Raw genomic sequence first — 12,037 nt, forward strand, 5'->3', positions numbered from 1 at the left:
GCTGGCTTCCACAGCGACTGCCATCATCTTGCAGCTGTGGAGCCACATTTTCAGTCGCTCACGCTTTGTCTTGCCCCACAGGGGGGTTTCCGTCGGTGCGGCACAATGAGGTGCGTGACCTCACTGCCCATATGCTGAAGCGAGTGGCTCACAATGTCTCCGTGGAGCCCCACCTGCAGCCGGTCACTGGGGAGCAGTTCCGGTATCGCACCGCTATCCAGACTGAGCAGGCCCGTCTCGACGTTGCGGCAAGTGGCATCTGGGGTGGCCGGTTTGAGCGCACCTTCATCGATGTGAGGGTTTTCAATCCTCATGCGACCTCAAACCGCGCCACCTCCATTGCTTCCTGCTACACCAAGCACGAGAAGGAGAAGCGGCGTTGCTACGAGCAACGTGTCCGCGACATAGAGCATTCGTCGTTTGTTCCGGCCATATTCTCTACCACTGGTGGTTTGGGCAAACACGCGGAGTCGCTCTACAAGCGGATAGCTTCTCTTCAAGCCGCGAAGACTGGAGAAGCATACAGCTGTGTTATGTCTTGGGTTCGATGCAAATTGAGTTTTGCCCTACTCCGGTCCAGCGTGATGTGTTTGCGCGGATCCCGGAATCTTCGGCCGGTGCAGTTGGACTCACCTCCCACCTTGGCGGTTGCTGAGGCGGGCATTCGCATTTGATACCATTTGCCTCTGGTTTTGTCTGTATTGGCTTCGTCTGTGCTCTTTTCATCCTACTACTAGTAGTTTTCAGTCAAAATGGGTGCCTTATTATTTTTCTTAAATAATAAAATTATCTCTATGTCGGGCCATGATCCAACCATGCATGCGTAGATCTACGCGCGTGGCGCGGGCATTGCGTGCACCAGGGAGTCGTAACATACCGGTATTTTACGACTCCCTGGCGTGCACGTGGCGCGCTAGACATGCATAAAGCAGCATATAATGCATTCATGATGATGTCTACAGTCATTGCGTCATCTTTTATCTTTACGATTGTTTTCCTGGTTTAGACTTTAGTTTTTATGGTGGCGGTCGCGCGGGAAGGCGCCCGCGTGCAAATGCAAAACAAAAGCTAGCTCAAGCAGGCACTTTTTCAAGTTTTTGTCCCTCATGGCGACTCAAGAAGAAAGCAGTGAGCGGCGACGTTCCTCTCGTCGCTTGTCCCGAACCCAAACCCCCGTCAGGATTCTGTTAGGACTTGAGAAAGATGCTAGCCCTACGCTGGAAACTCCTGGAAAGCGAAGAGGTTCACCAGTTAGTGGTGGACCTGCAAGAAAACGATCCAGATCAAGCCGCTCGCGTGTTTCAGTGACTTCTTTGACAACCCCAGAAGGACTACCAATTACGAGTGTGTTATGTACTTACTGTACAGGAGACGAAGATGACAACAAGCAAGGCAAGTTTGAAGCTTTAGTTACGTGTTCACGATGCCACGAAAGTGCTCACCCGTCATGCCTGCCCATGTCAGCAGAGTTAGCAGAAATTGCCCGCACTTATGAGTGGCTGTGCTTTTCCTGTAAGGAGTGCATGCAGTGTAAGAGTCGAACGAGGCAGTCCAAGCTGCTGCTTTGTGATTTTTGCGATCGTGGATATCACACGTTCTGCCTACGACCGCCTTTGAAGGAACCTCCATCTGGAGACTGGAAATGTCCACATTGTTCTGGCGAACCTCTGCCAAGTGTGACTACAGCAGCAGCAGCAATGACACCCACAAGTGCAACAGCGTGTAGCACGGAAAGGCAGAAAAGTGGCTCGCCCACTGCTGGCACTAGTGTCGATGGCATCATGCCACTCAGTGCCGCTTACTCTGCAAACCTGGAAAAGAGAAGTGCGGATGACGACGAGCCAATTATTCGACGGCCAAAGTCAACAAACAAGATGAAGTCCCCCAGAAAATCATTATCACACGCATCTTCGACAGCAACAAGCAACCATAGCAGTGCTGCTAGTAGTACAGTTACTAGTCCAAAGAAACTAAAGTCTAATTTTGACGACATACTGAGAAATCCGGAGCTGGTGGAGCTACGCGAGCGCTTGTCCAGTGGAGTAGATTGCGAGCACGTGGACATGTTTCTGCAATCGTATGTGGCTGCTAATGAACAAACCGACACCGAGCAAGCATGCTGGGATGATGCAACTTCCAGCAACAGCGCTGCTGGTATCGCGAGTTTTGCTGCCACCGGCGTGCACCACCCGACTGGGACAATACGCAGTGTATGTGTGGGCAATTACGAAATGGAGACCCGGTTTTCATCCCCGTATGCTCCAGATGTGGTTTGCCTGAAGCGCCTGTTCCTGTGCAGCTTCTGTCTGGTCCCTGCGAAGAGTCCATCTATGCTTGGACGGCATATGCGCAAATGCCAAGTGCGTCACCCTCCTGGCAAGGAAATCTATCGCAAGCACGGCCTGTCAGTGTTTGAGGTCGATGGCGCTGTGGGCAAAGAGTACTGTCAACGATTGTGTCTACTGGCGAAGCTGTTTCTGCACCACAAGACGCTCTATCACCAAGTTGAACCGTTTCGCTTCTACGTCTTGACCAAGCTGGATGAAAGTGGATATCAACTTGTCGGCTACTTCAGCAAGGAGAAAGAGTCGCCTAAATCCTACAACGTATCCTGCATCCTTGTCTTACCATCGCACATGCGCCAGGGCTTTGGGCGTCTGTTGATTGACCTCAGCTATCACCTGAGCCAGCGCGAAGGAAAGATTGGCTCTCCGGAGCGCCCCCTGTCCGACCTTGGTCTTGTTACGTACCGGTCTTATTGGAAAAGCATCGTCTTGTCACATTTGCAAGGCCGCAAAGCGAGTGTAGTGTCGGCGGCTGGTTCATTACCGATCACGGTCAACATCAAGGCGCTCAGTCAGCAGACATCGATTCTGATGGCGGATTTGATCAGCACGATGCAGTCGATGGGAATCCTGAAGTACTGGCGGGGTAATCATATTGTTCTCCTCAACAACTCATCTGCAAGCAAGAACACGCAGCATGTGAATACCTCTAAGAAAGGTTCTCGTCACTTCACTAGCATTGATGACAAGGCGTTGCGATGGAGCCCTCCACCCGATCCTCCGGGAGCGTAGTTTCCATTGAGCATGAGCTGCTCGTTGATCTCATCTCATTTCGGTGTTTAGTGTGTTAGGCATTTACTGTTTAGTCACACTCGTTGTCATGTCAGCAGGTACAAGAGGAACTGTGATTTCTTGGCTCTTCTTTGCTTAGGTTAGATATAACTCTGGCCTGGCCCTGCGCATGTGGGTGTTTGTGTGGGTCCGTGGGTGTGCGCGCATGTGTGTGTGTGTGGGTCCGTGGGTGTGCGCGTATGTGTGTGTGCGTGTTTAGGGTGTTTTGAGTAATTTTTAGACCCTTGAGGGTGTGTTGAGACTGCTTGTTTTTCATTGCGTATTTTCTTACTGCTTCCACTAGCACTCCCCCCCCCCCCCCCCTCCGATTTTTCGCCTGCTGGTCAGGCTGCTGAGCTTAGAGCAAGTATTTGTCTGTCTTTCTTTGTTGTCTAGGCTGCCAATATGTTCTATGCATGTGTGGGCATGTACGAGTATGTGCATGACTGTTGACTCGCGCACTTTTTATTGCGACACGTGTACTTGATCATGGTAGTGGTGATGGTGGTGGTGTGTGTGTGTCGTGTCGTAGGAGAGGCTGTATGAGCATGACTTTACTATCTGCTGGTCTACTGCTGTTGCTTCTTCTTCTAAGGCTGCAGTGTGTGTAGGTTAACAGTCCCTTTCATATGCCAGCTCTACACTGCAGCATGTTTTAGATTACAGCACTTCTGAGTATTTTCAACCTGCCATTGCCCAGGCGTCAGTGCTTTGGGTTGAATAAGCAAACTAGTGGCAATGATTGGAATGAGTGTGAGCTAGAAGGCGAGAGAGAAAGAGACTCAGCTGGGTGCTACATGTAAGGGACTGGGTGTATTTGCCATTACTCTGCCAGGTCTCCTGGTTACGTGGTACACTGACTGTGACTGTAACACTGCGGGGTGTGTGTTGGCACTGTTTGCCATTAGTGGCATTACTGTGCAAAGCTATTCTACTGGTACAGTGGTACACTGCGGAGTGCTGACAAATACGCCCTAAGAGCAACTTCTACATGTATGTGTTAACAGTGATGATTATGTTGCAATGTGTGTTGCAATGTTTGTTTCTTGCTCTGTGTCTTGGTACCCTGGTGTGTGGATGTCGCAAAGCCCAGGAATTCGACGGGACACAGTGTCATTCTGTTCTCCTCGTCATGGCTACCAGGTGAGTGCAGCTTTGCTTTGGAGTTATTATTGGAAAATTGGCTTCGCATCTGCGTACTGGCGCACGTGTGTGGGTGCAGTCAACTTCAGTGTAGTTTATGTAAAAGAAGTTTTTGCACCATCTTAACCTTGACTGTGATTTTATTTCTTTTCGGTTAAAACTTGGTGACCGTCGTTTTCCACAAGGGTACAGTGCTGCTCAGTGAAATGTTGTCATGTGAGTCAATATCATGTGAGTCAATATCATGCGGCTGTCGCTGTGCAGCCTAGCCCCAGACCTGCGAACACGGGGGTGGGGGGGGGGGGGTGCACTGGCGTAAGCTGCAAGCTTGACACACCCGGTCGGATTTCATTGCCATTTGGGCTACACGTATAATTATAATAAATGCAGCAGAGCCTATTGCAATTACATACAGCATACTTGTGTCATGCTGGTGGTGGAAATTCAGTTAGAGTGGACAACTGGCACACAGGGCATCAAGCATGTACAGAATTCATAGGAAATTAAAAGCGGCGGTTCCGGACAAAATAAATAAAACAGGAACTCAAAGTGTGACAACTTACAAGACAGTGGAATACATGTACATGGTGTTGTTCAGCAGTACGCATTTCTTAACGAAAACAACGCCAAGCTTATCATGTCCTGTAGTGTAAGTAGAACTACGGTTTAGAATCAAGTTGTGCGTGGGTGAACGCCCCTTGCTGCCTACAATACACAATATTATGGCATTGAAGTAGTTTAAAGTTTCCACAAGTAAGAGGATAAGATGAACAGTTGATGACAGTGCTTGTCCACTGGCAGTGCGCGGCTCAGTCCCTTTGCAATCGTGTGATTTTCTTGCCAGTGACGGTCTCCTTACTCAGCGTACGGCTGCCGCTGCTTTTGGCCTGAGAACCGTGAGCAATACCCGTTAGTGTTTGTGGTACTATACGCGACACAGGTAAGCCGTGTCTACGTTGGGTTGACCTTGCGGCTAAACACTCCATGTGTGATGTCATGTTGTGACGAGAAAAGGCGCCGGTGGAATCATAATTTTGATAGGAGCTGCTCATTGTCTTCTTGATGGGTACGAAGTGTGATGAGACTTGCAGCGGAGTGAGATCGTATGCATGTCTCGTGCTAGGCAGAATACGCATCCTACTACCGCTGTTGTATTCCACGCCAGTATTAGCAGCAGCAGCTGTGCTGGTATGGCGGGGAACAGCATGGGATATGGCACTTCCCGGTGGTACAGGTGGTGGCAAGGCACTATGGCATGGACCAACACCAACATCACCAGCAGTACGGTGAACACAATGTCGTGACTTGTTCCGCGACACGGCGGGTACTGTCACCGGTGTGCCGACAATGCACGCTTCAATTTTTGGTGGACTGCAACCATTCGGCTGCACATGCTGCTTCTGCCTGGCATCATGGGCCGCATACATTGTGCCGGTACGGTTGCTTTCAGCATGTTGTGGATAGAACTCACGCTCACATTGCGTGCATTGGCTACTGTTTATGGTTGGCAAACTCAACGGATTCTGCTGTGTGAACTCATTGCCGGATATCCGTGATGGATACGAGAATGTCCACATTGGGGCCTGTGTATTATCATGCTTGGAGTTGTCTCTAGTCTTGGCTTCTACTGCTGGGACAGACCTGAAAGAAGAATCGCAAAGAGGAATTCCAAAAATGAGTAAAAATGTAACTGCTCACACAGGCAGAGTTGTAGACTGGCGTATATGCAACTGGAAACTGTAAAATGTCTATAGTCAGGGAGTAGTAAAATACCGGTATTTTACTACTTCAGTACTCCCTCGGGATGCCCTCCTGGGTGAAATTTTGGAAATTCTGTACGTGGTGTGGCCAAGGACAGTTCGTGTGTTGCGGATTGGAGGTGAAGTAAACGATTTTTCTACTCCCTGACTATAATAGTCAAATGACGGTCATGTATCTGGTTGTCAGTTTTCCGAATTTGTGTGATATCCGCCAAGCCAGGAATGCCAGCGTTTTGATTCCCTTTGGTAACCATGGTGATGCTCTTGGTCCTGTCCCCATGGCTATACGCCAACGCCAGCAAAGAGTAAATTCGTAGTGTGAACATTGAATAGAAAACTTGTAGGGGTTCTAGATTCAGTGCCAATACTGTTTACGACCACACTTGAGATATTGCCACGGCGGGGTATTACTGGTACAACAACAGATTCAGTCCACTGGCTGGGCCAAGCTTGAGATAAGTTCTGAGCAACGTCCTGTACCGGGGACCACATTGCCGGAAGCAAACCTAAGCTGACTTACCAGGTTTGTGAAGAATGTGTTGCTGGTCTTCCGCGCAACACTTGTTGTTGATCTTTACTTGAAGTAGCCGCTACGCGTGGAGCTATTCTGAAATCACAACGCCGGTAGCCGCAGTCACAAGCCAATGTCCCAGGGCATTATTGAAGTCATGATTTCCAACTGCATGCATGAGCTGCTTACTTATTCAGTTTAGCTACCTACAAGGAAGAGTACATAGCCAGGTTAGTGGACAACACAATTGGATTGAGCAGCAGATTCTAGATTCCAATCCCGTTCTTGAAGGTATTGTATTTCATTGCTTGTCTCGATGTGAATTCACATACCGTATTTTCCCCATTAAACGTACACGTCTCCAATACTTGTACGTCTCCAATTGTAGTACATGTTGAGTGTGGATCAAAATATAAAAGGACACGTCTCTAATAATAGTCCATGCCGGAATGATGTGATGGGCGTTACTGGGTTATGTTTTCGATTTTGACAGCATGTTAGAAGGCGAGGACGCATAGTGCTCCTGACTACAACCATAACCCGGTTGGCAGAGTCCCGGTCTTGCGACCATTTGAACCGTATGGGGTACGGTTCAAATGGTCGCAAGACCGGGACTCTGCCAACCGGGACTCTGCCAACCATGACTCTACCAACCGGGTTATGGTTGTAGTCAGGAGCACTGCGCGTCCTCGCCTTGTAACTTGTGACATGCTGTCAAAATCGAAAACATGTTAAACTATCAAGCAAGGCTTCTATATATATATATATACATACCATAACCAGGTTACTTGTACTACTCTTGCTACAAGTTATCGTGTTTCTCCGAATATAAGTCACCTCCAATAAAGGTTGCACACCTCGTTTCAGGTTTCAGTGTAAGTTGGAGATTTTTGGAAACTTGTGGGGCTTATCTATTTTATTTGGGGGGAATACGGAATAATAATGCCACCGATGGGATGACGGCATGATACATGAAAACACAGTGTGGAAGTAGAAGTAGTACTAGTACCGTGTTTTACTATTTTCTCTGCTACATGCATGTGTGTGTTTTCCATGTGAACTTGCCCTGAGCTGGATGCATACATGTACACAATGTGCATACTAGGGGGAATTCCCCTGTACACTAGGTATACAATCTCCTCCGAGCGTTTATGCTGTGCTATGGGTTTTCATCGGGTTTGCTGTGCACATTGGATCATGTCTACACAAGCAGCAAGAATACCACGTACAAGGATGAATCCGGCGGTGCTAGCTGAATAGTCGATCCTGGCTGTGAGCCGCCACTGCTATCCGCACTGAAGTACTCAGATCTGCCACTTGCTCTGGTCACAGCATTCTATCAGTTATGATGCACAGGCCAAAGAGTTCAGAGAAGGCATCACTTGTTTCAGCAGTGGAGTCTTACATTGTATTATTTTGTGCCGGGGCCTTTAGGAGAGAGAGAGAGAGAGAGAGAGAGAGAGAGAGAGAGACTGAAAGATAGAGGGAGAGGGTGTGTGTGGGTGGGGTGGGGGGGGGGGGGGGAGGCCCAGAGCTGGGAAATGTGGGAGGGAGGGTCCAGATCTGGGAAATGTGTCGGTGTGGAGGGGGGGGGGGGGTGTTCTCGCCAGCTGTACCCAATATTTCCACTGTTTCATAAATCAATATGGTTGCATAACAATTTAAAACTCTTGGGGGGGGGGGGTACCAGGGTCACGACCACGATGGCATTTCATTCTTGAATTTATTGCTGACTCCACTACAGTAGTGAGAGCCCAGTAGTGGCCTGTTGACTTCAATAACTACGTCATGTGGTATACTGCAGCTTGATGTCAATCTACAGTCGCACTTGCTGAAATCCGACCCAAAGTGCAAGGCTGGCGCTTTGGACACGTTTCGATTACGTCATCACTAGTGTAGTTGTACATGTCTGTATACGTGCAGCCGCATTCGTGTCACTTCCAGGGCGTCAAGGGCGTGCTAGTTGAAGCGGCGCCAAACATGCACTCTGGGTCGGATTTCACAGCCTGCGCAAATGTACATGGCAAGTCCGATTCTACACACATGCTTCAAAGTGATTAGTTACACACACCCTTTTCTATAAGAGTACACGCACTGCAATAGTTCTAATCAAACTGGCACTCAAAGTGTGTCCAGGCAGTCTCACTCTCAGCGGAGACCTCTATCTTCTCAAACTGACACTGTATCCGCAAGCGGCCCGGAACTCACAGTCACATTCCAGTGCCTACCCCTTACCAAGTTCAGTTTTCGCTGCAGTACATCCAGTTCCTTCCACGAACCTTCTTGTTCTTGCCCGGGTTCATGAACGTCTGATGTTAATCCAAACCTGCAGCGGGCATGTTAACAGGCGGCACATGTACCCGGGTACTTCTTTTGAGGTAACGTTACATCATTCTAGACCTAGTAGTACTAGTAGTACTGAATAAGCAAAAAAAACGGAAAGTGCTTAGCAACACTGTGGCCATGTAGGCTACCGGTACGCAGTATTCATTCGGCCAAGAGTACCCTTTTTATGTATTCTTGATTTGACTCTTGCAGTTTCTGTACTGGAGGTACGGTTTGCCGGTGAACTGTCAGCCCTGGACAGCTGCCAACATCAATCAGTAGCGAACCTTCCATTACCTGAGCACACAGCTCAGCCCGGGGGATGCACCAGGAGCCTCGAATGCCTGAACGAATGAAGGTCGGAGCCCGGCACTGCAGGTTGATCTGACTGGAACATGGATGTCCTTCTGTATACACTGTCTAACGCTAACTGTCTACTGTCTTCAGTGAACATTTCGGTATAAAATACCCTTGCATGAATGTAACATGCAGTATCATTACTCATGATACACCGCTGTTACTAAGACTGAACGTCTCAGCCTAAAGCAAGAACGCCGGTGTTGGTTTGCTAGCAAATTTTGCGATACATATCAGGGTAGACTCTCTCGTCTACATGTACCATACGTTATACTGACGTGTCATTGCGTATGAGAGTCCTTCGGCTCGCTAGAGTGCTCAATATTCATTCGAATAGAGCTATGTTACACACGGCACAGAGCACAGAGCACAGAGCACCACACATCATTCCTGGTAACTAATAGCGTCATGTCCATAGTTCATGTCTAATGATTGCCTATGGGCGTGAAACTATTAGCTACAGCGAATGATGCTTGGTGCTCTGTGCCGCGTGGAAGTGTCATTGCATATGGAGAAATCAGAAGAGCAGTTATGGCAGCGCTGAATACTACAGTTGTAGGATGAAGTCTGGTCATTGCAAGGCAGGCTCATACCGATATCGCACACACGATAGCCTGTCTCTCTGTCAGTACATGTAGTTAGTGTAGGGCCGTAGCACTCGGCCCGTATGGCCATGGCCGCGGACTTCACAGTTTCAAAAAAGCGTCCCACCCTATTCGTGCGAAACCGGGTTCAAGGTTTCGTCAACTATCCTATTGGGCCGGACCACTTGAAATCCCGTCGCTACGGCTCTGTAATACTTCAATCCGGGAGTAGTACAATACTGTATTGTACTACTAGTAGACCTACTCCCTGGCCTCAACCAGCAAGCTCAAGTCAAAGCTGAATGCCTCGACAAATCCACCTCATCCGGAATCGGATGAAGTGGATGGACATGACTGTACGCCACGGAGATAGCCGCCTTGCTAGCGCCTCTTGTCTTGTCTTACCTGCTTGACGGGGTATTGTGTTGATTGGAGCAGTTGTTAGCGTATTGTATATACTGGTCCTGTCCTGAGTTCGCCGTCCATTGCGAGGCATGCCGTGATTCCTTCCCTCGCCTCATTTCCACTGGATTCGGCTTGCCACGGTCCAGCCTGCACTCCGGCTTTAGTTCTAGCGATGTGACAATCTGATCAAATACGATTTCCACGCCGGAACACTCAGCATGCATCTACTCATCCAGGCCAGGGCTCAGGAATACATTGTTTACCGAATAGAAGTCCTGAAGGGAGCGATTAGATAGCTAGCCGGTCAGACAGAGAACTGGGCAACATCACCGTAACGGCGGCGTTCAGCCATCCATTCCAGATCAGAGCACTCTCGGAGGCGATGACCTTGTGAACTACCAGTACTTCACGGTGCTTCTTTCTTACAGATCTACCCGCACTCGGCTAGCATTGCACTAACGTTACTGCATGACTGGATTCAATGATTATTCTGGTATGGCTGGTGCAGCATTGCATCGCTATCATTCTACCGCATCTGATTCTTGGTCCAGGCTCCACACTCAGACAGTCAGACTAGTGTCGTGAGTCAGAGTTGCACTAGCAGGTCGAACAGGCGGTACTTCGTAGAATGACCCCGGCATGAACTCCACATGATCCACAACAGACCAGCAAGACGTGAAGCCAAAGTCACAGGTGAGTTCAAGTGCTCCTGTCCTAACATTGTCATTCACTCATGATTCAGCTTGATGGAATAATTAGACCATGATACACCGCCGCAATGGTAGCATGATCTACGTGTTCGCCAGGGTAAAAAGGCTATTTATTTTTAGGCATCCGTCTCTAAAACGTAGCGGCTGGTCAGTCTGGTGTCCGTCACTCGTCAGTGCAAGTGACGTTCATCATCATGATCAGTTCTAACTGTTACTTCTGCCAAGTGAGCTCAGTCTCACAAGTGCTGTAACTTTAGTACTTGCTAGACTGGACTGGTGGGAAATCAGTGGTAATGCACTCCGTGAACTGGCTCAAGTCGCTCGAAGCACGTCTTGCAATGAGTATACTGTAATCAGTATTGGCATTGGCGTGTCGATGTCAAAGATCGACAGGGGCTTGGACAGCACCTACATTGTAGATGACATGCCGCATGATTATCCCCAACAATATTTAATATGTATCGGATGTACGAGTACAGTTCTAATAATATTTTTCAAAGTGGGTCAGACCTGTACTAGTAGTAGTACCGGTACACAAAGAACTTTGTTGAAGAATCCATGATTGTCCGGAAAAATGAATGGAAGAATCCGAAGTCATCATCGCATGCCATGCAAACTACAGGCAATTAGTCATGACAGTACAAGTACGTGTAAGTTACCAGGGCTACTGGAGACCGTGCTACCACTATTGCCAGATTGGGGCGTGTGCGGTTATTGATTGTGGCAAGATTGATCACTTGCCAAGGGTCTCACCAGGCCTAAAAGGCACTCCACTGAACTAGGGTACCAAATGACGGTGTACAAAGACACCGAGATAAAGACCTGGCCAGGGAGTCGGACTCCCTGGACCTGGCACAAACGAAGAAGAGTGGATCTAATCCAGGTGCGTGCATGTAGCCCAGTTACGCCCACAGACTTGATAACTCCATTCATCACGGTTCAGGCGTGTACTGACTTATAAATTTTGATCAAAACATGTTGACTTCATGTCGTACCAGGTTAGGTGGACACTATTTTGTAGTACCAAGAGTATAACCTCCCGGGGGGGGGGGGGGGGGGGGCTTGTATACTCTTGCCAGTACTTTGATACCAAGAGTGCATAACTCCCAACTGTGTGCAACTCCAG

At 48.7% G+C, this 12,037-nt stretch overlaps 3 protein-coding genes across 3 annotated transcripts in view; 2 read left to right on the forward strand and 1 right to left on the reverse strand.

Annotated features, from left to right (window-relative positions):
• Positions 1-1,037: 1,037 nt before the first annotated feature.
• LOC135816222 (histone acetyltransferase KAT7-like) lies at positions 1,038-3,801 on the forward strand. The gene has a single exon (XM_065329627.1). The coding sequence runs from the start codon at positions 1,107-1,109 to the stop codon at positions 3,075-3,077; it is 1,971 nt and encodes a 656-aa protein (XP_065185699.1). The 5' UTR covers positions 1,038-1,106; the 3' UTR covers positions 3,078-3,801.
• Positions 3,802-4,751: 950 nt separating this feature from the next.
• Positions 4,752-10,425, reverse strand: LOC135816224 (uncharacterized). Its single transcript, XM_065329631.1, has 5 exons — positions 10,202-10,425; positions 8,766-8,856; positions 7,760-7,866; positions 6,540-6,626; positions 4,752-5,900 (listed from the first exon to the last, which is right to left on the reverse strand). Exons 1-5 carry the CDS (start codon positions 10,423-10,425, stop codon positions 5,069-5,071), a joined length of 1,341 nt encoding a protein of 446 aa, XP_065185703.1. The 3' UTR covers positions 4,752-5,068.
• Positions 10,426-10,807: 382 nt separating this feature from the next.
• LOC135816223 (epidermal growth factor receptor substrate 15-like 1) overlaps positions 10,808-12,037 on the forward strand; it is a 36,824-nt gene continuing 35,594 nt past the window's right edge. Inside the window, exon 1 of the mRNA XM_065329630.1 lies at positions 10,808-10,894. The gene's annotated coding sequence lies outside the window, so the exon portion shown is untranslated. The remainder of the gene's footprint in view (positions 10,895-12,037) is intronic.

The sequence above is a fragment of the Sycon ciliatum genome, chromosome 4 (assembly GCF_964019385.1).
Source record: "Sycon ciliatum chromosome 4, ocSycCili1.1, whole genome shotgun sequence".
Classification (NCBI taxonomy): Eukaryota; Metazoa; Porifera; class Calcarea; order Leucosolenida; family Sycettidae; genus Sycon; species Sycon ciliatum.